We start from the raw sequence: 26,068 nt of genomic DNA, 5'->3' as shown, positions 1-26,068 counted from the left end.
CTCCCCGCGGCGCCCGTCCCATTGGGGACAGAAGGAAGTGAGCACGCAGCACGCCCGCTGTTGGATTGGTTGCTATTTCTCCCGTTCCACGGGGCCCAACCCGGCCCAGGGTGGGGGTAGGGGGCTCTGGGGACAGGACATGCAGGGCTGGGGAGAGAGGGCAGAATTTTCCTGTGTTTTATCCATTTGCAACTTGGTCACCAATAGAGAGAAATGGGTCTCTGAGGGCGAACAGGAGAGGGCGGCCTGGCTCTGGGCCCCCAGCCAGGCCCCGAGAGTCCTGTCCCCTCTGGAGAGGCGAGGGAAAGAGCTCTAGAAACCAAAGGAGAAACAGAGGGGGCGGGCTCATGTCAGCAAACACAGCTACATCACGTGACACGCCAGCGACACGGAAACACACGCCAACGCACACGGCTGCACAGCGGGCAGGGGGCAGGTGGGTGGAAGGGAGCCGGGGGCCACCATCTTGTCCTTTGCGGGGCGGGCTGGGGGGCAGGGTGAATGCATAGAACACATCATGTACACACGCTCAAGGCGTGGCATGAGCGTGCATCGACCCACAGGCACATGGGATGGACACGCGCAGTGTGCTTTGTGAGAGGCAGAGCCAGGGCGAAAGGGGGAAGGGAAAGGGAAGCGGTGAGCCCTGGCCAGGCCGGGACCACCCATGGGCACACATGGTTGTAGGTGTGGAGGGTGGGCAGCACACACTCCTCCAAGACCACGTAAAAGACACCCCCCCAGACAACACTCCAGAACACACGGGACACAGCAGCCAACACGCAAACACATCATATGAGGCTGGGACTTGTGGGGGCTGGTGCACAGCAGACCTCGGGATCCTCTGGTCTGACGCTGGGATGGGCAGCTGTGGGCCTAATACCACGCAAGGAGGCAGCTGCCTGGCTCCAGCCTCCTGGTGGCCCCCAGGCTGTGGGAGTGCGGGAAACACCTGGGCGGAAGGGTGTCCTGGCCGGGCAACCGGAAGGAAAGGCGGGGGGGGGGGGGGAGTGCTATGGTCCTCTCTGACGTCCCCAAAGAAGTGAAAAGGGAGCGGGAGGGCTGCCGGCAGACACAGGGCCACTTCCTGTCCTGCAGAAGGGCATTCTGGGAATGCAGTCAGGCGCCCCTCTTCAGGACAGCACAGCTTGGGGTTTGCACGTATTGGCCACACACAAGCAGAGCCCAAACAGCCCGGCAGGGAGGAGCTGCCATGGGGGTGGGGAGGGTACTGTGTCCCAGGTCACATCTGCATTGTCACACGCACACACACACACACGCACACGCACACGCACACACACACACTTCACATAAAGCGGAATCCTGGGAAATGATCTGCACACAACCCTGAGTCCTTTGCCCTGTGCACATGGATGCCCACCCCGACGGCAGGGCACATTCCTGTACTTGTGTGTTCAGTCCTGTATATGTGGGTCCATGTTCCTCAGCCACGGAGTGCGGGGGCTTCTGACATTATCCTTTGCTCATGTACCTCCCATCAGCCACCAAACGCACGAACCCACCTGTGCATGTGTCGCCTACACAAGGGAGGAGCTAGCCCTTTTCTCACCATCAGAAACCCGGGCCTGTGCCCACCCTCAATCTCACCCTAGTTGGGGAGCAGCGATGGCAGACATTTCAGCAAATGTGTCCAGGGGATGGATCCCGGGACTTAGCCCATCCCGAGTGGCTGCTGCCACACTGGCCACTCCAGTGCACCTGCGACAAACAGCTCCCCAAACCAAGGCCCCTGAGACGGAGCCCAGAGCATCAAATGGGGCGAGGGCCCCATATTCTGAGATAAGTGTGCGGAAGGCAGGAATGCTCTCATTCCCTTGCTGTCTGGGGTGACTCTCCACACTGGCCTCCTCACGCTGGCCCTTCCAGGAGGCATTCATGTGCAAATGGGGGCAGGCCTGTATGGGCGCCATGCCCGTGGTAGCAGGCACGTGTGCTCCAGTGTGCTGCTGTGTGCCTGGGTGTGGTCACCTACATGAGGCCTCCTGAGCCGGGGCATGAGTGAGCACACGTGTCCCAGCCCTCACGGGTGCAGGCCTGTCCTCTGGCCGGGACACAGAGGAAGAGAAAGGGCTCTGACACCTGGCAGGGCAGAATGTGCCAGTTGCACAACGTTGATGTTGCAGCGTGTGGCCGTGACCAGATGCTGGCAGCAGCTCCGGGGAGAGAGGGAGGGGCAAGTCAATCTGCATAGACAAGCCTGGATGGGGCGCGAGACCTTAAAGAGAAACGTGTGCGCATATATAAACGGGACAAACACCGTGGAGCAAGCCTCCGTGCCAGTGCGCACACACGCTCACACGGACCGTCCAAACCGCTTCCTGTGCCCGCCCAGCCGTGTCCAGGGCGCAGCATGGATGCTCTCTCTGTCTGGGGAGACCTGCCAGCACTTCGGGCAGATCCTGAGACACACACAGTTCTCGCATCACCTGCTGGGAAATGCACATGTATATACAAGCCAAGCGAGGTTATTTATACTGTACGCTTCCACTCACGTTGGCTCAACTCCAAGGCTCACAACACACACACACACACACACACACACACTCTCTCTCTCTCTCTCTCTCTCCCCCGGGACCCAGGCCTGGGGTGACTAAACTAGGAAGATTTGCGCCACATCTCGGTGGGGTGCCTGCCATGGCCCGTGAACTTGGGCCTACCTGGATCCTCTGGGAAGGACCATCTGCACACGCACAACCTGCCCCGTTTATAGCAGGTGTGGGGGCGGGGGTGTCAGTGGAAGAAGTGCTATTGCATTAGATTCAAACACTCAAACACAAAATTCCATGTACACAAAATTATGTGTCCACAGATCTGTGGACACACACACCTATTCACAGAAGACAGAGCAGGAGTTGGTGGGCTGCTGTGTGATCCCGGCCACAGTCTACACAACAACCGAGCAAAGGGGAAAGCTAAGACGACACACAGACAAGGTGGGGGCAAGAAGGGTGCTGTGGTGCTTCTACACACATCTGTGAACGCACACACACAGGCTGGGGTGTCCACTCGTCTCGAGCACGTACCGGCGGCATGCATGTTGGTGTGCATGTGTAATCACGCCTGCTGCTATTTATGTGGGGGGAGGGTCCATGGTGCAGTGAGGTCCAGGGACTCCAGGGTCTGATGGGGGGGGGTAAGGAGAGGGCTGCCTGGGTCTGTCTTGGGGGTGAGCCTGGAGCAGGGGATGGAGTGAAAGGGGTCGTGGGGGTATTGCTCCCGATGTGATGGGGGAAGGGTCTGGGGGAGGTAGGGGTGGTGGGCCTACAAGCCCAGCGTCCCCCCAATGGATGACGCCAAGACCACCCCCAGCACCACACAGCAAATGATGATCATGATTTTCTTCTGCAGGCAGAAAGGGCAATGGGACAGGAGGAGGCGAGAGAGGCAGTTTAAGAGAAAGAGAAACAGACAGAAAGATGGGGGGAGGGTGTGAGGGAAAAGAAGAGGGGAGAGAAAACAGAAAAACCAAGAGGTCAGAGCCAGAGATAAGGCCTTTCAGAGAATTTCATCACTTGCCTCAGCCCTGGCCAGAGCCCCGCCCCACCCCGCCCCCCAGCTCCAGCCCACCGGCCCACAGGCCCTCCCTGCCCCGCTCACCCTCCGGGCCTTGCTCTGATATCTCACGGCTTTCTTCGTGTCAGACACAGCTCGCTCCACGTAGTCCACGGAATGTTCCACGTTGTACTCAATTCGGTCAATCATCTCGCCCTGCAGAGGGTATGTGCATGGGGGGGGCGTGGGCTGGGCTGGAAGAGGGAGCCCAGGGAGGGGGGCGGCTTCCACATGGTGTGGCAGGGCAGAGGCCGTACCTGGCTTTCCACGAGCATGGCCATGTCCACAAACATGTCGTGCAGCTCGCGGATGCTGGTTTCCAGTTTGATGATCTCGTTGTGCCTCGTCTCGATCTCATTCAGCGCCTGCTTCGTCATCTGGGAGTCCATTTTGATCTAGGGTGGTGGTGGGGGGGGCGGCTGCTGAAGACCACCCTTCACTCCCGTAACAGCTCAGAGCCTGCAGCCAGAGCGCTGGGTCCAACCCTAGCTGTCATTCACTAGCTGCAACCACGGGCAAATGATCTAACCGCCCCGGGCCTCAGTTTCCCCACCTAGAAGACGTGGATAATAATAGTGCCCACCTCATGGTCGCTGTGAAGATCAGAGGAGTTAATATGTGTACATTGGTAAGAACAGTGCCTGGCATACAGGCAGCACTGAAGACAAGTTTGTTAAATTACAAGAAATAACACTTGCCCCCAGCCCGCCCCCTTAAGCCAGGGCTGTCCCTATCACACACACCACAGACGCTCTGGGAAGGGAGACAGTGTCCAAGGCCCCACCAGTATTCGGGCCCCTGTCTGGTCAAAGGAAGATAGAGAAATGGAAGAAGACACAGCAGAGAGAAAGGGGCGGGGGAGGGGGGAGAATTGCAAGCAGAGGAGGCCCAGGTGAGAAGGCAGGGTGCCCACAAGCCCCTGGAGACTATGCCATGAGAAGGGGAGAAACAATGAAGGGGTGCACTGACGCCTCAAGAGTCAGTGGAAGAGAGACTCCTCCCCACAGATGCCTGGCCTGAGCCAGGCCGCTCCCTTCAGAGATTCACTGTTTAGACCACATCGAACCACTCCTCGGCTCTGAAACCTGCCAGGGCTCCCCTATCCATAGGGTACTCACCTTTATCTTTTTAAAAAATATTTTTTTTACTGATATCAGAGAGGAAGGGAGAGGGACAGAGAGATAGGAACATCAATGATGAGAGAGAATCATTGATCGGCTGCCTCCTGCACACCTCCTACTGGGGATCAAGCCTGAAACCAGGGCATGTGCCCCTGACCGGAATCAAACCCAGGACCCTTCATTCCGCAGGCCGATGCTCTATCCACTGAGCCAAACCGGCTAGAGCCACACCTTTATCTTAGCAGTCAAGGCCCGGGCTCCTTTTCTACCCTCATCTCCTGCTATCCAACAGGAGCCAGAATCACCCAATGGCTGTTTGGCAAGTGGTCCACTCTCCCTGTCTTTGTCCAGTCTGTTCCTTTGTCTAGAGCAGTGGTTCTCAACCTGTGGGTCACCAACCTGTGGGTCTCGACCCCTTTGGGGGTCGAATGACCCTTTCACAGGGGTCGCCTAAGACCATCTGAAAACACATATATAATTACATATTGTTTTTGTGATTAATCACTATGGTTCTCAACCTTCCTAATGCTGTGACCCTTTAATACAGCTCCTCATGTTGTGGTGACCCCAACCATAAAATTATTTTCGTTGCTACTTCATAACTGTAATGTTGCTACTGTTATGAATCGAATGTAAATATCTGATATGCAGGATGTATTTTCATTGTTACACATTGAACATAATGAAAGCATACTGTCGCGGCCCACAGGTTGAGAACCGCTGGTCTAGAGTGTCCTTTGCCCATCTCCCCCTGTCCAAACGCTCCTTGTCTCTTAAGGCTCAGCTCAATGCCACTTCCCAGGAAGCCTTCCCTGACTGTAGAAGTCAGCTACCACAGCGCCTGTCTGCACCTTGCACAGCCCTCAAGCAAGGTGTCAACCACCCTGCACTGGCTGGTTAACTGGCAGGGCTCAGCTCTGCCTTCTTAGGACCACTCACCAGCTTCCCTCCGTCCTCAGACAGACAGACAGCCTAGCCGAGCTGAGAGCTCCAGGCTAGCTGCCCACAATCAATTTGCTCGAAGCTAATTTAACAAAGGCCAGTTATCTAAGGAACAAAATGCTAGAAAGTCCCTGAACATACTTTAACTTGGTCTAGAAGCCTTACATAGAGCCACTCCACCACCAGAAGCATAAATAGACAGAACTGGCAGGCCAGGGTAAAATTCAAAAGAGAAAGAAGAACTACAGCTGGGGGAAGCCCATCCATTCACATACAAGATGACAAGGGCAGGACAGTGTGCAAAACTAAAACAGGGTTTTTTAGAAATTTTCAAAAGGCAGGCACACTAGTCATTGGGTGAAAGAGCCTGCGTCAGTAGGGCGTTCTGCATCTTAGCACCGAAGAGTCCCGCTCTGTACTTCCACCGTGGATTCCAATACTGGCTCTGCCCCCAGCTGTGTGACCTCACCTAGTTACTTAACCTCTTTGGGCACCATTTCCTCCCCCGTGAAATGTGGCTCCCTCAGAGGACTGTGGTGAGGACTGAATGAGGTTAGTAGGTAAATGTGAATGTGTAAAGTGCTTAAAACAGCGCCTGGCACACTACTGTTTGCATTTTATGGGGGTGCCTTCCTGCTCTGCTCCCATGGAATTCCCCAGCTCCAGACCCAGGCCTTGCGATGCCAGCTATTCCAGGTGGACTTAGGCCCTTCAGTCTAACCTACGTTTGGGGAGGAGGTGCAACTGCTTTACAGAACAGACCCACCCCCACCCGCGCTCACATCATCAGTGAAGATGGCCAACTTCCCGCTCTCCAGCATGTCTTCCAGTTCTTCGTTGGTTGTGGTCCTTCCGGCTGTGAGGAGGAAGGACTCCATGCTCAGGGGCTGGGCCAGCCTGCGCTGAGGCGGTGGGATGGGGCAGGGACCCGGGACACCACCCTCCCCTGGGGCCCTAGGCCAGGCGCCCCTCCACCGAGAGGAAGCGCCTGGAAGGAGGCTTGGGCAGGCCTGGGGAGTCTGGAGGGGAGGCGCACGCACTGATCTCCAGCTGCCGCTGGATCCTGTCCTTGCAGCGGTCCCTGTACTTGGACTGGGTCGCATTATATTCGGTCATTACTTCCACGAACTTCCGGGAGAGTGTAGAATGCTGGGGTGGGGGTACACACATCAGGAGGCAGGGAGCAGAGACCAAGGGGGAGCCGTTAGTGCACAGGTGGAGTGGAGAGGAGGGGTGATCACTCCCCACCCCAATCCCTCACCAAGCACAGTCCCCTGCCGCTTGGCTCCCTATCTTACAGCCAAACCCGCGGGCAGGGCATTTTAGGATGTGACCCGAACCCGCGCTCGGCTGTAACCCCGCCCATCGCCCCGCCCCCGCTGTAGCCACGCCCCCACCAGCGCGACTCCTCCCCGGCTCCGTCCAGGCCCCGCCCCCCGCTGTAACCCAACCCCGCTCGTCGTCCCCGCCCCCGCTGTAGCCACGCCCCCACCGGCACGACCCCTCCCCGGCTCCGTCCAGGCCCCGCCCCCCGCTGTAACCCAACCCCGCCCATCGCCCCGCCCTCCGCTGTAGCCACGCCCCCACCGGCACGACCCCTCCCCGGCTCCGTCCAGGCCCGCCCCCGCCCGGCCCGCCTCCCACCTGGGTCTTGCGGATGCGCAGGTCCGCGGAGGAACGGTTCAGCCCCTCCTCCTGCTCGATGCTTTGCTCGATCGCTGCGGGAGAGAGGATGCAGTGACGGGCCGCAGACCCGGGGCGTGCGGGGCGGGGGTCCGGGACGGAGGAAGGGCCGACACCCCGAGGCAGGCCCCAGGCCTGTGAAGAGATGTCACACCCGTGGCGAAGGCAGACAGTAAAGGATCCATGGTGAGGGGCAGGAGGCCGAAAAGTAAAGGGACAGGCGTTTGAGGGGGTCGGGAGGGCAGGTGGGAGGGCGGTTGAGGGCCGCGGAGTCGCCAGACCGAAGGGCACTACTTGTTCCGTCGTTGGCTTGGGCCTTGGAAAGCCCGTAGCTGTAACTCCGGCCCATTCCCGCGAGGGAGTGCGGCCCGGGCCATGTGAACGGCCGCGTGCAGGGAGCTCGCTCGCCGCGTGCTCGGGAAGGGGCCGGAGCCCACCCCGGGGTTTTCCGTGGAGGCGAGCACTGCCAGGTGGCTCAGAGGCCACCATTTCCTTGGCAAATTCTATGTGAGTGGATGGAAGCTCCATAGGGAAAGCAGCTCTCCCGCTGCCCTACCAGGTACCCTGTCCCGGGATTCCCACTTCTAAAGGATTCTGGAAAAGCGCACAGATTAACTGGGGTTTCTGCTTCCGGATCCTGCCCTCCTGACACTTATTCAGATTTTCTAAGAAAGAGCTTGTGGTAAGATGTCCTGGGCTCGGAGATGCAGCGGGATGAATCGCCACCGGGTCCCCTCAGCCCTGGAAGGGCCTCCAGCCGGGCCCTGAGGACATCGCTGGCAGCAGGGACCTACGGGGCTGGACGGCACCCCGCTCCCTGCAGCAACGCGGGGCAGTGACGGAGGCAGCTTTGGCCCAGCTGCTGCAGGAAAAGCACAGACACGCCCCGGGGAGGTCAGACTCCGTCCAGACCCGGATCCTATTGCCCGTGGGACTGGAGCCCAGCCCTGGGCGCAGGGGTCCTTTACTTGACAGCCTCACTGACTTCTTACAAAAACCCCGGGAGGTCAGTGATGTGATCCCCGTTTCAGACAGAAACCGAGGCTCGAATGGGCAAAACAACTCAACGCCGCACACAGAACCCAGCTCGGGCCGCCACACAGAACCGAGCTCGGGCCGCCACACAGCTGGAGGAAGACGGAGAGAGAAGCTCCTCCTTCTGGGGTCTGGAAGGTCAGCTTCTAGAAGCTCCTGCCACTTTTCCTAGGTGCTTGACCTTTTCCTGAACCCCTAAGCCATGGAACCCTCCTCATGGTCTAACAGAGAGACTATTAAGGTGAGAGCTTGACGGGCCCAAGGAGATCAGGGAGCCCAGGGACTTATTTCTAAGTTGTGTTCCATGGAACCCTGATTTTGCGAAGGAACTTGATGGGAGTGTTCCAGCCCCAGTCCGGCCAGAACAGCCGGCTTTTTATGTATATACTGGGGTTCTTTGTAAGATTTCATTTGGGAAGAAAGGATTTTGCTACAAAAAAAAAAAAAGCCAGCTTTGAAATTGCTTCCATTTTTCTTACTGAGGGAAGGGTACTTGTCCAAATGAGTGATGGTGTCAGCTGGGCTCCCTCTGCCTGGATTTGTACTGCATGTGCTCCCAGTTTAGGCCATTTTCCTTTCCCGCACACTCTCCTGAGTGCAAAAGGTTTGTGTGTACAGATCAGCCCTGGCTAACACACGGCCTCCTGTTGAGTCCAGGAGGGCATCAGGTCTCCGTCCTCCTCTCCCCGGACCGAGGTCACAGCACGCAGGCCCAGGCATCTGCCGCGGCCCCCGTCCCCCACAGCCCGGCAGTGTGGCTCGGGCAGAGGAGGCGCTTGGCCCATGTTGTCTGCTGCTGGATTGCCATGAGCAGACAGAGCAGCATCACGGTAGCACTGCTATTCCCCTGGCACCGGCCGGCAAGGAGGTTCCCAACCCACAATGCCTTGGGGGAAGGTGGTTATTACCAGCACCCAAGTCCTTAAATTAGAGTGAATACATGAGCATTTGGCAAGTCCCTCCTGAAAGCTTGCCAGCCCCTGATGTCAGCCACACAGTCCAATCTGTCCTGAGCCGAGGATACCAATTCAGAAGCATTTGCTGAACCCACCTACTGGGTGCCTGGGACCATGCCTGGCACCTGTTCCGGGGAAACGAGGCCTGAGTGAAGCTAAAGCCAGTTGGGAGGCTCTGGTTTTCTGATGGAACCGGCAGAGCTCATGTACAATCTGGACAGCTCGCCCCCTCTCCCTCATTTCCCTGTCGTGTCTCTTTCTTCAAGGAATCTGGAGCAAGGAGGGAAACGGGCTGTGTGCTTCCTCACTGTGCAAGAACCTGGCTCCTAGAAGCGTGCAGACATTCCTGACAGGAAGGTCTGTCGGCCACCGGGAGGCAGAGCCCTTTTCCTCCTTCGGGGGGGATTGCAGTCCTCACCTTTCAACTTGGACCGCACCTTGTTGGCGGTCTTCTTGATGTCTGCGGTGAGGTCCTCCAGCTCCTGTTTGGTCTCTGAGGAGGGGGCCAGAGTGAGTGAGAAGTCTGGGTGGAGCCCAGCCCCAGCCCCCGGCCGCCCCGCGGCACCACTCACTCTCATCCGGGTTGGGGGCGGCCAGGATGGCGCTGTGCTGTTTTTTCACTTGCTCTACATCCTCCGACAGCTTCTCGATGCAGCCCCGGATCTCCTCCACCTGGGGCGGCAAATTGGCGATGCCCAGGCAAGTCTTCAGGCCAGACAGGGCATCCACGGGGCTCACTCGGGGTTCAGGGAAATGGGCAGACCCAGAGGGACTGGTAAAAGGCCAAGGGGTGGAGGGCTAGAGAGTGGGGAGGGGGGAGTTGTTGGCTGGGGGCCAGGTTCTGGGCCTGGGGTATTGGAGACTCAGTTACCTGTTCAAAGAACTCATCCATGAAGTGGTCCCGATCCACATGGACCACCTCCTCCTCATCGTCACTGTCTTTCGCCTGGCGACAAAGCAAGGTGGAGACCATGAGCAGGACCAGGGTGGGGCCCTGCTGCCAGCTCCAGGCTCAGAGCAGGAGTCTGGGAGGGGCCATGGGCAGGGTGCACATCCAGCCCCCAGGCAGTCAGGACGAACACTGGCCATGGGGTGGAACAGCACAGCAGAGGCCAGGTAGCTGATGGGAATGAGCTAAAGGCGCCTCTGGGGTGGATGTGGCCCTGGGAACCACAGCACCTGCTATTAACCAACCAGCACGGAGGTGTTTCAACACTGTAACAACCAGCTGAATGTCGGCCTTGCAGTGATCGGCTCTGGGCTCTGAGAAGGGGTCTGGAATGGAGGCCCAGGAGCCGGACCTCCCCACCATCCCTCAGCCACTGGGCCAGGCCTCACTTTGCTGCCTCTCCTTCCCGTCCTGCGTGCCCCCTCCCTGCCATGTCCCCTGTACAAGGTCAATTCACTGCCGGCTGCGGGGCGGTGCCGGGTTGAGCAAGCAGTCAGGCCCCATGAGGGCTGGAGGAGACACAGCAGCACCCCGACCTCCCTCCCTCCTGTGTCTTCCTCCTCCTGCCCACCCGCACCCCTCAGCTTGCTCTGCCCCCGCTGCCCTGCTGACTCCCCGACTCTCCTTGGTGGATTCACTTGCTTTCATCCAGCCTCTTCCAACTTCACACCCACCTACTCTCACTTGCTTGGATTTCCTAGTTGCAACCTGCAGCTGCTCAGCCCTCCACCCCCAGGGCTCACAGACACAAAGGGATTTACACACCCACACCTCCACCGAGAGACCAGTGACACACACCAGGCACACAGACAGGCCCACTGACACCCACACGGAGACACAGTAACAGGCTGACGTTCACCCACACGCAGACCCAGGGCAGAGCTGCGTGCTGCTACGTGCGGACACCGCGGTCACCCGCACCCCGGGGCATCTGGGAGGCCCCCCGAGCTGGTCTCCCAGCCTCAGAGCCTCAGAGCCTCACGTCTGCACACTCGTTCGGAGCTGGGAAAAGGGGAGGGGCAGGGAGGCTCGCCGGTGCTACCCTCCTGACTCAAGATTCTCTGCGTGGGGCAGAAGTCTGAGGGCAAAAGCTGAGCCCTCCCAGCTTAACTACACCTGCAGCCCTAACCAGCCCCACGGGAAACTTAAAGGGTTCACCCTGAGTCCCAGGAAGAACCACTCAGAATCTACTAGTCAGTTCCAGAGCCTGAGTGAAATCAAGACAGGATCCAAAAAGCGTGTGCCTAGCGGGGGCCGGGGGCGGGGGGTGTCTAAAGAGAAGAGCTCCCATGGAACCTCAACAGGGTCCAAGCAGATCGCAGACAGACCCGGGCAGAACCAGACGGGCTCAGACCGAACCAGACTCGGCACAGACAGATGCCAGACAGCTCAGATCGAACCTAGACAGCCAGATGGGACCTAGCTGCAATCCAGACAGCGGGTGAAGGCGGGATCCGCAGAGCCCGGATGGCCCTGGAAAGAACCGAAAGCCCAGGGAAGACCCAGCCGGACTCTAGAAGCCACCAGCTTCCTGCCCACGCCCTGCCCGGAAACTCCAGGAATTCTCCCGCAGACGGGCCCACACCATGTCGGAAAGTGTGCTCCGCACTGACATTTAATTTCCAGAGAATCCCAAAATCCACCAGGAAAGGGAGGCTCCTCCATCTCTGCCCACAGCTGCCCCAGAAGACGGGTGGCACCAGGTAAGGCTTGGGACTCTGATGGGTCTCAAGCCCCCACCTGACCCGGGACCACCCCCACAGACCTTGGCCCTTAGAGACTTGGGGTGCTTGGCTCGTCTCTGAAGCCCCACCAGCCTCCCATGATGCTTTGTCCTCAAAAAGCCAGGTGTCACCCTAGCCGGCTTGGCTCAGTGGATAGAGCCGTCAGCCTGCAGACTGAAGGGTCCCAGGTTCGATTCTGGCCAAGGGCACATGCCTGGGTTGTGGGCTCCATCCTCAGTGGGGGGCGTGTAGGAGGCAGCCAATCCATGATTCTCTCTCATCATTGATGCTTCTCTCTCTCTCCCTTCCCCTCCCTTCCTCTCTGAAATCAATAAAAATACATTAAAAAAAAAAAAAAAAAGCGAGCTACCCCATGAGGACTCCTTCCCCTGGCACCAAAAGCCAGGCCTCTGCCCCTTCTCTGCCTTCAAGCACTCAACTTAGCCCAGCTGCCCACAGGTCGCGAGGCCTCCCTTTCCTGTTCTCTCTCTTTCCCTTCCCCATGCTGACTTAGACTTCCTGAAGCCCAATTTCTGTCTCTCCTATTGTTCCCAGAGCCAGTTCCTTAGCTTCTGCCCTGAGGCACGCGACCTGCCTATTTCCCTGTCCTTGAGACAGGAAAAAAGACAGAGGCCCCAAGTATGACCTATTTGGTGTAATAATTACAGAGAGCCGAGCGCTAACAATCCGCTACCGTTCACAAACACTTCTGCATCGATAATCCCTTTTGATCCACATAGCCCGGCTGAGAAAGGAAGAGCAAATACCACTGTCCCCATTTCACAGATGAGGGAACAGGAGTCAGAGGGGAAAAAGGAGAGTGGCGCCCAGGCTGAAAGGAGTGGGGAAACCTAGGCATCTAAGACAGGCCTCCCCCACACGCCTCCACAGCTGGAGACTGGGCCACCTCCTGCCAGCCCTTCTGCCCCAGCTACCTCCCTCTCAAGGTCCAATCTGGGGGAGGCTCTGTGCCCTGAAATCCTGGCAAAATGTTGCCATTTAAGAGCACCTTTGCATAGACCTTACCATTTTGTTATCTCATTTAATCTTCATTAAAACTCCATGAGGACCATTGACCAACATTTTAATCATGGCAAACATTTACACAGCACGTTATGGATACCATTCTATGCACTCCGCATATATTTATCCATTTGATTATTTTTTAAATATATTTTATTGATTTTTTACAGAGAGGAAGAGAGTGGGATAGAGAGGTAGAAACATCCATGAGAGAGAAACATCGATCAGCTGCCTCCTGCACACCTCCTACTGGGGATGTGCCCGAAACCAAGGTACATGCCCTTGACCGGAATCGAACCTGGGACCCTTCAGTCTGCAGGCCGACGCTCTATCCTGAGCCAAACCATTTAGGGCCATATGATTATTTTTTTAAAAATATATTTTATTGATTTTCCACAGAGAGGAAGGGAGAGAGATAGAGAGTCAGAAACATCGATGAGAGAGAAACATCGATCAGCTGCCTCCTGCACACCTCCTACTGGGGATGTGCCCGAAACCCAGGTACATGCCCTTGACCGGAATCGAACCTGGGACCTTTCAGTCCGCAGGCCGACGCTCTATCCACTGAGCCAAATCGGTTTTGGCTGATTATTTTTTTAAAAATGTGTTTTATTGATTTTAGGGGGGGGAGAGAGAGAGAGAGAAAGAGAGAGATCGATGTAAGAGAGAAACATCAAGCAGCTATATATGCACCCTGACTGGGGAGCTAACCTGCAACCTAGGTATGTGCCCTGACCAGGAACCAAACCTGCAACCTTTCGGCATGGGGCGACGCTCCAACCCACTGAGCTACACTGGCCAGGGCTCTCCCTCTAATTCTTACACACAGCCTCCTGAGGTAGGTATCATCGCTCCCTTTTGTAGATGGGGAAACAGACAGAGAGGCCAAGGAATTTGCCCAAGTCAGTAGCTAGAAGGCCACATGGCTTCTCCCCTCTGAGCCTCAGCCTCTGCATTTGCTGGGTGGCAATAATGTCTGCCCCAAATGGGGGGCAGGAGGGCAATGAAACCAGGCGGGGTGGGGGGGAGGATGCCCCATCTGCCAGAGAGAAAATGAACGCTAAGCGGGGGCTGGCTATTACCCCTTCCCCTCCCAGGTTACAGGTGATGAACAGGCTCAGAGAAGCTGCCTAACTGTCTAAGGCTTCGCAGCAAATAAGGCCAGAGGTGGGGCCTCAACTGTCCGGTGCTAAATGCCAGGCTCTTTCCCCTCCATCCTCCCTTCCTACCTGGCCTCAGAGAGTCCGTTCTGCTGTGTCCTCACTCCTGCCGAACTCCCGTGGCCAGGACAGCAAAGCATAAGAGGTGCCTGGCGGCAGGAGGAGCTCACACAAGGAAGCCAGGCATTCTCGCCTCCGCTCGACTCGCTGTGTGATCCTAGGAGAATCTCAGCCCCTCTCTGGGCCCCAGCTCAGCTGTGAAATGGGTGGGCTGTACAGGTGCGCAGTCCTTCCTGCTCTGGGGTTTACATGTTCAATCATGAGCACAGCCTCCATATCTGGAAGCTGGCCAGCCTAAAAGAGTGAGACGGCGGGCAAACGAGACGACCTAGGAAAAGAGGATCAAATGTGCCTGATCCTCTTTACTGGACAATCCAAGCCTCTGTTTCCTCATGAGCAAAATGAAGATAAGAATTATATGCATCTCGCCCCGGCTGGTGTGGCTCATTGGTTGGAGCAGTGTCCCGTGCACCTAAAGGTCATCGGTTTGATTCCCAGTCAGGGCACATACCCAGGCTGTGGGTTTGATCCCCAGCCAGGATCCGTGTGGGAGGCAACCAATTGATGTTTCTCTTTCTTTCTCCCTCTCTAAAATCAATTTTTAAAAATCATGTCGCCCTGACCAGTTTGGCTCAGTGGATAGAGCGTCAGCCTGCAGACTGAAGGGTCCCAGGTTCGATTCCGGTCAAGGGCATGTACCTGGGTTGCTGGCACATCCCTGGCAGGGGGTGTGCAGGAGGCAGCTGATCGATGTTTCTCTCTCATTGATGTTTCTAACTTTCTATCCTTCTCCCTTCCTCTCTGTAAAAACTCAATAAAATATATATTTAAAAAAATATGTTTAAAAACCATGTCCTTGCCCTAGCTGGTGTTGCTCAGTGGTTCGAGTGTCAGCCCCTGAACTGAGGGGTCTTGGATTTGATTCCTGGTCAAGGGCACACACCTGGGTTGCAGGTTCCATCCCAGCTCCAGTTGGGCAGTGTGCAGGAGGCAACCAATCGATGTGTCTCTCTTTTCCCTCCTCCCTCCCTTCCACTCTCTCTACTGGTAAAAATCAAAGGAAAAAATATACTCAGGTGAGGATTAACAAAACAACAAAAAATAGTATGTGCTTGTGTGAGGATTTTGCTCAGTGGATAGAACAGAACGTCGGCTTGTGGACCGAAGGGTCGCAGGTTTTTTTTGTTTGTTTGTTTTAATATATTTTATTGATTTTTTACAGAGAGGAAGGGAGAGGGATAGAGAGTAAGAAACATCGATGAGAGAGAAACGTCGATCAGCTGCCTCCTGCACAACCCCCACTGGGGATGTGCCCGCAATGAAGGTACATGCCCTTGACTGGAATCGAACCTGGGACCCTTCAGTCCGCAGGCCGATGCTCTATCCACTGAGCCAAACCAGTCAGGGCAGGGTCCCAGATTTGATTCCGGTCAAGGGCACATGCCTGGGTTGTGGGCTTGGTCCAACGTGCAGGAGGCAGCCAATCAATGATTCCCTCTCATCATTGATGTTTCTACCTCTCTCTTCCTCTCCCTTCCTCTCCGAAATCAATAAAAAATATATTTAAAATAAATAAATTAATTAAAATTTTATTAAAAGAAAAAAAGAATTAGCCCCCGCCAGTGTGGTTCAGTTGACCTACAAACCAGGAGGTCACGGTTCAATTCCCAGTCGGGCACATGCCTGAGTTGCGGCTCAATCCCCAGTGGCGGGCGTGCAGGAGGCAGCCAACCCATGATTCTCATCATTGATGTTTCTCTCTCTCCCTCCCCCTTTTCCCTTCCTCTATGAAATCAATAAAAAATATTTTTAAAAAAGAATTATATATCTCTAGTACATCTAACACAACACATATGTACTGATTAGCAGCTGGGCCCTGTTACAAGTGCTTTGAACTTCTTGTTTAATCTTACAGCCACTCCATGAACTAGAAACTATCCATATTCCCATTTGACAGATGAGGAAACTGAGGCATGGGGAGATTAAGTAACTTGCCCAAGATTATATAGCTGATGGGTGCTGATAGGGCGATGCCTAGATTTGAAGCCAGACACTTTGATCTTTATGGCTCAACACCCCTCAAGCGCTTGAGCATGGAATGAGAGAGTGGAGTTCCTGGGCACCCCGGGAGCTGCCTGGGGAATAGGGGTAATCGGATCGGATCCAAGCCTCCAGCTTCAGTCCTTCCCCAGTAGATACCACGGGCCCCTGTGTGGGTGTCAGCAGTAGGAGACAACATAGACAGATGGGGAGATGGGAGGAGGAGAGGGACAATGTGAGCCAGCAAGTCACTGACCAAAGCGACCGGTGGTGACAGGGTGACTAAAACAGAGGTGGAAAGAGACGGGAATTGGGTGACAGAAAAGTCACAGAGTGTGTGTGTGTGTGTGTGTGTGTGTGTGAGTGAATACACATGGGCCCATGTACACACACGTGCTCACACGTGCTCCTCAGGGGTGCAAGCATCGCTTGATCTAGAGGCAGCAGCCTGTCTCCCCCCTTCTGCCCATCTGTGCCCTGACCTGGGCCTCTCCTTCCACCAGCATCTGGGCTAGCCCCCCCACCCCACCTCTGTCCCCTGCCTTCCCTGCCTTCCCACTTACTCCCTTCCGCATCCTCCCTCCGCCCCACTGAGTCACTCATTCATCGAACCAGGATGTACGATCGGCGCCAAGCTCTCTCCCAGGTGCTCTGGGAACAGTGGTGAAAGAGACAGGAAGAAGGTGCTGCCTCCAGGAGACAGACAATGAAAACCGATCAAGACAATGTCAGGCTGTGCTAAGGAGCAGGGGAGAGAGAAGCCAGGGGAGTGATAGAGAGGCAGGAGCCAGGGGCGGCTTTACACCGGACGGCCAGGGAGGGCCTTCCCGGGCCGGCCCCTGAGCTAAGTCCTGAGGAGTCCACTGTGCCACAGCCTGGGGGACAGAGTTCACGGCAGAGGGAAGCGTGTTCCAGGCAGAGGGGAGAGCGTGCAACAGAGGGACCCGCACTCTGGGCCGAGGGGACAACAAGTGCAGGGTCCTCAGAAGCAGGGCGGTGGGGGGGCAGGGCGGGGGGGGGGGGGCTTGCTGTTTGCAGAGCAGAAAGAAGCCCCGCGCAGCGGGCTGGCCCCGGCTGGGCACCCAGGGCGCTCTGCGTCTCAGTCCCTCTGGCACAGACGGGGCTACTCTTCCCTGTTCTCTCAGGTCTGCCTTTCCAAAGCGCCTGCTGTGCCGGTCCACACCTGAGCGCTGCAGGTAGGACTCGGGCCGGCCCTCCCCTCGGGCACAGGACTGGTCCTCTAACAGCCCCCATTCCCACCAGGCCTCAGAGTCCAGCCTCCCTCAGCGCAGGCCTCACCCTCCTCCATTTCCCAGTCTTCCCATTCCTCAGCCCACAGCGTCTCTCCTGGTGCTTTCTCTCTCCCACCAGCCTTCTCTGTCTCCCTTGCCCTCCCTCCTCTCCTCTTGAGCCCCGTCCCTGGCCCGTTTGTGGATCCTGGGACACCAATCCAGCCGATTAACCCCGACTGCAGCCTCCATTCCAGCCAAGCACCTCCCAGTTCCCAACCAAAGGGGTGTGGTACACGGGAGACAGAAAATCCTGGTTTGACCCTGGCTCTGCCATTAACAGCTGTGTGACCTTGAGCAAGTCAGGTTACCTGTGTGGCCCTCAATTTACTCTAAAATAAATTAGGGTCACATCCTGCCCATCTCAAGGGTTCAAGAGAAATAAACAAGTCAGCTGTGGAATTACAAACATTCATCGAGTGCTGCTGGGCACCAGGCCTTCTTCTAGGTACTTTTTGCATAGTAACTAGTTTCAGCCCTTAGGATAACCCTGCAAATTGTCAATGACTCTGATTTCACACATGAAAAAATTGACCATCAGAGAGGTTAAGCAACTTACCCAAGGTCACACAGGAAGTAGCAAAGTCAGGATTTGAACCCAAACCGTCCGACTCCCAAATCTGTGCCCTCAACTGCTATGTGATAAACATACCCGACAACCCCTTGGGAACTCTGAAAGCACTGTCGGAAAGACAATCACCTGCTGGGCGGACATGCCCTCCCACCACTGCCCCATCCGTCTCAGCTCCCAGGGAGCCCTTTCCCAGGCCTCCCACGCCCTGCGCAGCTTCTCCTGCTTCCCAGCCTCCTTGCTCTTAACTCTGGCAGGAGACCCTCAGCACTCCTTGCATCTGGCAGCTTCTTTCCTCTCCACCCACCCCCTCCCAAATCTCCAGTTTCCCAGAGCTATGACTAACAGCAGAGCCACCAGCAGGCACCCAGCCCTTCACCCTCCATACCACTTCCCACCCCTCCCGCCTCGCTGCCCCAGGAGCCCGAGTGACAGAGTCCTCACCTCTGGGCGGGGTCCCCTGACCCACTCAGATGAAGACTCCCATCCCCTGCCTCCTCCTCCATCCCTTCCCCCTCCCTCCTCCTCTCTCTGATTCCACCACAGTTCCACCACCTCACCCCAACCCACTTTCCATTTCTCTGGATTTTGGAGTCACGGATAGTCTTAGCAGCAGGGGCTCTGGGTTCAGATCTGCACTCCTCACTTGCTAGTTGTGCGTGTGGCCGTGGGCGAGTTGTTTAACCAACTGCGGGCTTTAGTTTCCTCAACTATGAAATGAGGGAGTCTCTCAGTCTACCCGCCTTTCCAGGAGGTGGGCGAGGGTCTAAAAAATCATGGACGGCAACCTGTTTGGGATGAAAACGACTTCTTGAGAGAAGGACGGTTTAGAGCCCGGATGGAGCCCCTGCCTGGCTGCCTTTTATTAGCTACGTGACTTCGGTTAAGTTACTTAACCTCTCTGGGCCTCAGTTTCCTTATCTTTAAAACGGGCTAACACTAGTTCCAGCCTCCTAGAGTTGCTGTGACAATCAACATGAGTTAATACGTATAAACCTTAGAACAGTGTCTGGCACATAAGTGTTGGTTGTTTTTTATTATTGCTATTTTCCTGATGCCTATTCAGTAAGTTTAACAAAGACATAAACCTTCACCATTCCCTCCCTTGACCACCAATTCCTGCTTCCTTCCCACTTGCCAGCCCATCTCTCCCCAGAGACAGCAATCACTGGCCTCTACCTCCTGTCTTAGGAACCTGTTTTCCCACCTCCAAATCCAGGGGGCTCTCCAAAGAGTTTTTACCCCCCCCCCCCCACTTCATGTTGAGACTCTGTTTCAAAGGCCAAAAAAGCAGAGTCCTGTGTCAACTTGGCAACCAGGAAACCCACATTCCAGGCTGACCCTCCCACTCACTTGCTTGGTGACCTTGGGCAAGTCCCTGCCCATCTCTGAGCCCGGTTTCCCTGACCCTCAAACGGAGTAAAGGAGCTGGGGCGGGTGCTTCATTCACCACAAGACCCGGGGCCACAGCAGGTCAGCTCTCCAAATCCCCAGCCTCCTCCCCACCAGACACCAGGCTCATCCAGGTCCCTCTCCCAGCCCCTCCAATCGGCAGCCTTCACTGCAGACACCAGCCCCCCAAGCACAACTCGCCGCCGGGCCAGACTCCGGGGCCTGGCCTCTCAGGCCTGCAGACCGGGCCCAGGGCCGCCGGCCCGGCTCTCAGGGGCAGCTCCCCCGCAGAGCACAGTCCATGTCAGACAACCCAGTTCCGCCGCCCTGTGCCTGGAACCTCCTCCTTCTCCTCTGCAACCCCACCTCCAACCTCCGGGGTCACCCCGGCTCAGGCCCGGCCCTCTGGCCGTCTCCCGAGGCAGCCCCTTCCCTCCTGAGTCTGAGGTGCCCCCTTCTCGTGGAGCAACACGCACGTGCGCACGCACACACTCACGCACACACTCACACACACACTTCACTCCCGGCCAGGTGTGGGCACCTCGGTCCCAACCTGTGTCCTTCCCCAGAGCACCCCCCGCTCTGGTCCTGCTGGACTCAGCCTGGCCCAGTAACAGCCCAGCCTTCCGATCCCGAAATCCGCTGCCGGGCGGACAGCCCCCTCCAGTTCCCTCCTGACATTCACTCTTCCCATCCCAGGTTAGACCAGGGCCCCCCTGGGGATGGGGGTGTCCAAGGCCCTGGAGCCTCTCCGGCCCCCGGCGTCTCACCGGCCCCCAGCACCTCCCAGCCACTGTCCCCCAAATGCAGGTTCGCTGGGGAACATCAGGTGCCGCCAGAAATCGTGGTGCCCCTGCCACCCGCCTCCAGTCTCCCCCGGCGCCCCCACAACCCAGCACCTGCCCCACTCCACCCCCACGCGCTCCCCAAATATCGGGGTCCCTCCCCCCATATTCCCCCCACCCCCAAGCTCACACTCCGCAGCTCCTGAGTCCGATCCTTCATCCTGCGACGGCTCCTCCTCCTCCTCGTCCTCCTGCCTGGGCTGCCGCTCCTACCTTCAGGCTGGGCGCGGGAGGCTGGGGTCTGGGGGCGCCGGGGGCGCAGCAGAGCCGCTGGGGGAGGCGCCGCGGGCGGGGGCGGGGCCGGGGGCGGCGGGCGGCGGGCCGAGCAGGGGCAAGGGCCTGGACCGGCTCGGCTCTGCCGGGGCTGCGGTGGCGATGCGGCTGCGGCACAGGCTTGGATGGAGGGATGCGGGAGCCGAGGCGCGGGGGAGGGGGGTGGAGGGAGGTGAGGAGCCCGGGAGGGAGGGGGGAACCGGGAGGGGGCGGGGAGCAGGGGGCATGCGCAGCACCCGGGTCTGGGGGCGCCTGGGGGTTGTAGTCCGGGGAGGGGGACCCAGGAAGAGGAGAAGGGAGAGTCCTCGAGGAGGGGCGGGGGGGAGCGGAGCCAGAGGAGCCGGAGAGATGCGGAGACGGGAGGTGCAGCGGCGGCTGCGATGCCGGGGAGGCGGTGGGGGCGGGGGCGGAGCAGCGAGAAGGGGCGAGAGAAGGAACACCCTGGGAGAGGGGCTGCGAATCCGACAGCAGGCGGGACGGGCAGATTTTATGTTTTGTGTCTGGGAGTATCAGTGTGAGCCTGTGCACGACCCCCTCTGCGTGTGTGTGTGTGTGTGTGTGTGTGTGTGTGTGCGCGGGTGTGTGTGAGTTTGTGCGCGCGTGGCCCTGCAGGAGACTCTCTGGACACTAGAAATAGCAAGACTGACCCTAGGTGGCTTTTGTGATGTGAGGAATCAGCCAAGCCTCGCTGAGAAGGACAAGGGGCATTTTTTTTTTATTTTTTTTTTTGCACAGCCTTTCCCACTCGAAGTGTGAGTCCCTGGGCAGCAGGGAGTCTCAGAGCTCTGCTTGTCTACCTCCAGGGACGGGGTGCTCGCTACCTAACCAGACCTCCTGGCCGACCTTTAAGATAGAGCTGCCTTTTAAAAGGAAAATTCACCCACATTGGGAGGGAAATCCCGACGCCCCTGACCATCCAGGACCTGCATCCCTCTCCTTGGCGCCCACCTCTCCTCTTCTGTCTCCCAGCCTCAGCCTGACCGCACCCCTGTGCTCCTTCCTGTGATGGGGCTTTGGCCCCAACAGGCCTTGGACCTGTTTTTGCCAAGCACCAGTGAGCTCTCTGATGGCAGATCCATTGATCACCTGTCAGGCCTCATCCTCCAGGATCTTTCAGGGACGTATGACCCTGATGACTTCTCTCTCCTTTCTTTCTTGATTTTTTAAAATATATTGTTATTGATTTCAGAGAGGAAGGGAGAGGGAGAGAGAGAAACATCAATGATGAGAGAGAATCATTGACTGGCTGCCTCCTGCACACCCCCTACTGGGGACCGAGTCCACAACCCAGGCATGCGCTCTTGACCAGAATCGAACCCAGGACTCTTCAGTCCACAGGCTGATGCTCTATCCACTGAGCTAAACCAGCCAGGGCTCTTCTTTAAACCCTCTCCTTAGTTCCCAGCCTATCTCCTGCCTCTACCCCCCCCCCAAAAAAAAAAAACACACACAAACCTCTGGATGTTGTTTCTCAGCCTCCTTCCAGACCCCTCCATTCTCCCACACCCCTCAACAGCGGGTTCCCCAGGCCCCATCCCATCTTCTTTCTTTACCCTCTCACCTCCCCGGGCTCGGCTGTGTGTCTACATGTCCACAATATTGACATTTACGCGCAAGCCAGATCCTGCTCCTCAAAGGCAGCGCCTGTTGCGTGCCTGAGCCCTGGGCTGGGCAGAGGCAAAAGGTGCGATCATGGTCCGTCCGCAACGCCAGTGAGCGAGGCCAAGGCCTCCATGTCGGAACCGGCACACGTGCTGGCCGCGCCTTCCCCGAGTGCTTCTTCCTGCATCCCCCAGCAGCCATGGCACCTCTGTGCCTCCTGACACTCAAACCAAACAGAGAGCTGTTTGGGGCACCTTCCCTCACCCATCTGAGCATCCACCTTGTCCCAGGGGCAATGCTGAGCCGTTCCCATAATCCTCCCTCCTTCACGGCAGCTGCTGCTATCGTCCGGGGTGTACGGATCGGGACACTGAGGCTCAGAATGGTTAAACACGGAACCCAGGTTCACAAGACTAGGAAAGGCCAGGGCTGGGGCTCTCACTGCACTTTTTCCCACTTGACCTAAAATGTAAGTTAAATAAATAATACAAATAAACAAAGGTGGGAAGGGACAAGGAAGGGCCAACATGGCAAAAAGTCCACGGTTGGTCAGAAGGCCCAGCCTCTCCTCATTTCAACATTCTCGACTTGCACTCTCCTTTTTTTTTTTTTGGTTAATCCTCACCAGAGGATATTTGTTCCCATTGATCTTTAGAGAGAGTAGAAGGGAGGGAGGGGAGAGAGAGACAGAGAGAGAGAGAGAGAGAGAGAGAGAGAGAGAGAGAGAGACATCAATGTGAAAGAGACACATTGATTGGTTGCCTCCTGCACGCACCCCGACCAGGCCCAGAGATTGAACCTGCAACCTTACGTGCCCTTGACTAGGAATTGAACCCGTGACCCTTCTGTGCATGGGCCAACACTCTAACCACTGAGCAACACTGGCCAGGGCACACCTCACACTCTTGAGGAGGTGTCGGTAAGAGTTCATCTTCTGGGACTACATTTGTACTAGTTTCCACAGCAGCCCCGGCACCTGACCTTGTGGAGGGATGGTGCAGGGCACTCAGCTGAGTCTCACTTGCATGCTTGGATGACAAAGCCCATTCTGGGGAAGAAACCACAATGTTACAGCTTCGCCTGTGGCCAAACCCGGAGCTGCCTCCTGGGTCCTCTCCACTGCAACCACCGTGGGTCAGTCTAGGCCAGTGATGGCGAACCTTTGAGCTCGGCGTGTCAGCATTTTGAAAAACCCTAACTTAACTCTGGTGCCGTGTCACATCTAGAAATTTTTTGATCTTTGCAACCATAGTAAAACAAAGACTTATATTTTTGATATTTGTTTTATATATTTAAATGCCATTTAACAAAAAAAAAAATCAACCAAAAAAATGAGCTCGCATGTCACCTCTGACACGCGTGTCATAGGTTCGCCATCACTGGACTAGGCCCTCATCTGCTCTCCCCTGGGCCCGAGGGAAAGCCTCCTATCTGGTCTTCCCACCTGCGGACGCTTTCCTTCACATCATACTTCATCCCCGCTGCTAGCGTGACGCCCCCAAACCAATGTGATAATATCCACCCCCTGCACCCCCACCGCCCCCTGTTACACTCAGCAGCTTCTCTGGCCTCTGAAATCATACCGCCATCACCTCGTCTCTCCCACTACTTCCTTCCCTGTGCCACAAACCCAAGGCCTTAACCACACAAAAGGGTCCCAGATCCCAAATACCTCCAAGTCTGTCATTGTGCCATTTCCTCTGCTTGGTACCTGTTTCATCCCTTCTCTGATGGTCACTTTCAAAGCCCAGTTCAAGCCTCTCCCAGCAGTCCAGGCAGACAACGTTACGAGGTGGGGGCTGAGGCTGCTTCCCCACTGGACCAGACTGGGCCTGACTCATGCCTGCTTCTCCCCAACAACCAACACAGGGTCAGGCACAAAGTACATGTTCACTAAAAATCTAAGTGGCTGAGTGAGTGGATGCCATATTCCCTCCCACCTTTACCCAGGCATACAGACAAGGAAAATAGCTCCATGAAGACAGGCATTTCCATTTGTTTTGTTCATTGCTGGCTTTCCAGTGGCACTAAAGCACTTGGCACATAGTAGATCTATACTAATAAAAGGGTAATATGCTAATTAGACCGGACATCTTCCAGATGACCTTCCGGACATCCTTCTGGACCAAGCCCCAGTGGTGGGGCTGAGGCAGAGGCAGTTAGGGGGATCAGGCCGGCAGGGGAGGGCAGTTGGGCGCGATCAGTCAGGCAGGCAGAGGCAGTTAGGGGGCAATCAGGCAGGCAGGCAGAGGTGCTTAGGGGTGATCAGTCCGGCAGGCAGAGGCAGTTAGGGGTGATCAGGCAGGCAGGCAGGAGAGCAGTTAGGAGCCAGCAGTCCCAGATTGTGAGAGGGATGTCTGCAGGAATTGGGTCTAAACCGGCAGTCATACATCACCTGAGGGGCCCCAGATTGGAGAGGGTGCAGGCCAGGCTGAGGGACACCCCGCCCCTGTGCACGAATTTCATGCACTGGGCCTCTAGTGTTCAGTAAACATGTATTTGCTAAACAAATGTATGAGTGAAAGGTGTGCAATTCAAATCTGACTACGGCTGAAACCGGTTTGGCTCAGTGGATAGAGCGTCGGCCTGCGGACTGAGGGGTCCTGGGTTCGATACCGGTCAAGGGCATGTACCTGGGTTGCGGGCACATCCCCAGTGGGAGATGTGCAGGAGGCGGCTGATCGATGTTTCTCTCTCATCGATGTTTCTGGCTCTCTATCTCTCTCCCTTCCTCTCTGTAAAAAATCAATAAAATATATTTAAAAAAAACAACAACAAAAAAACAAATCTGACTACAGTTCTAAAGATGGACACAGTCACACGATGCGACAACAATGGTAATTCTTCTCATTGTTCAGTGATTTTGAACTAATTGCATCCATGACCACTTAAAGTCCACCCCAGAACTCTGTGAGGTGGGATGCCTGGACCACACACCCACCTCCTGTCCAGTCTCCTGCCTGCGTGGCTTTTCTAAAGCACCAGCCCCTGTTCAGAACCTCCCCGGCCCCCCAAGGCTCAGATATTCTAACTTGGCTCCCCACGTTTGGGCACAGCGCCATCCTCATACCCTGATTCCAGTCCCTGCATTTCCCAGTCCCATGTGCTTCCTCGGGGTGCTCCTGAGCCCGGCGCACCTATCCTCTCATACTTCCAAACCCAACTCCTCCTCTTCCTTCAGAGTTTAGCTGTTGGGATTTTCTTGACCCTCCTGAAGCTGGGGGGAAGCTGGCTACACGTACAGATTGCGGGGCCTCCACCCTGGACAGTCTGATTCAGGAATCTGGGATGGAGCCCAGAAACCTGGGTTTTCACAACCACCTCTGGCCAGTCCTATTTTCAGTCAAGTCTGGGTTTATCAGGTGGCAAGGCTAAGGCTGGGCTACGCTGTGTAAGAAACACCCCCCAAATCTCAGGGGCGCCTCGCTACAAGGCTCGATTTCTATTTTTGCAGCAGGTTGGGTTACTTCCCAGAGCATCTGCCCTTCGGAGAATCTCAGTGCTGCAGAAGGAGAACTTTATACACAGCTTAGCAACATGCTGGCCTCGGAGAGCCTCGGATTCAAGGACCCCATCTCATTCATCTCTGCCTCCCCGTGGTACCCGGCACAGGACCGATCACGCCTGCTGTGCTCAGGAGAGGAATGAATACCCGTTTGACCTGTTCACCCATTAGCTCGTATTTAAGGACACTACTCTTTGCACCAGGATTATGCTCTGATGCTGGAGACACAGTGATGAGCAAAGCAGACATCAACCTGCTCCATGGAGCCAGCCACCTAGCTTCTCTAAGCCCTAATCTACAAATCTGTAGAATGGGCCATATTCCT

The 26,068-nt window shown here is 56.4% G+C and overlaps 1 protein-coding gene across 1 annotated transcript; it reads right to left on the bottom strand.

Moving 5' to 3' along the window:
- Nucleotides 1–53: 53 nt before the first annotated feature.
- Nucleotides 54–20,810, bottom strand: STX1B (syntaxin 1B). Its single transcript, XM_059692227.1, has 10 exons — nucleotides 20,494–20,810; nucleotides 10,182–10,256; nucleotides 9,883–9,982; nucleotides 9,729–9,803; nucleotides 7,281–7,354; nucleotides 6,677–6,785; nucleotides 6,419–6,492; nucleotides 3,831–3,968; nucleotides 3,619–3,729; nucleotides 54–3,363 (listed from the first exon to the last, which is right to left on the bottom strand). Exons 1-10 carry the CDS (start codon nucleotides 20,521–20,523, stop codon nucleotides 3,283–3,285), a joined length of 867 nt encoding a protein of 288 aa, XP_059548210.1. The 5' UTR covers nucleotides 20,524–20,810; the 3' UTR covers nucleotides 54–3,282.
- Nucleotides 20,811–26,068: the final 5,258 nt, after the last annotated feature.

Source organism: Myotis daubentonii, chromosome 4, assembly GCF_963259705.1.
Source record: "Myotis daubentonii chromosome 4, mMyoDau2.1, whole genome shotgun sequence".
NCBI classification, from domain to species: domain Eukaryota; kingdom Metazoa; phylum Chordata; class Mammalia; order Chiroptera; family Vespertilionidae; genus Myotis; species Myotis daubentonii.
This window is presented reverse-complemented; position numbering and strand designations above follow the sequence as displayed.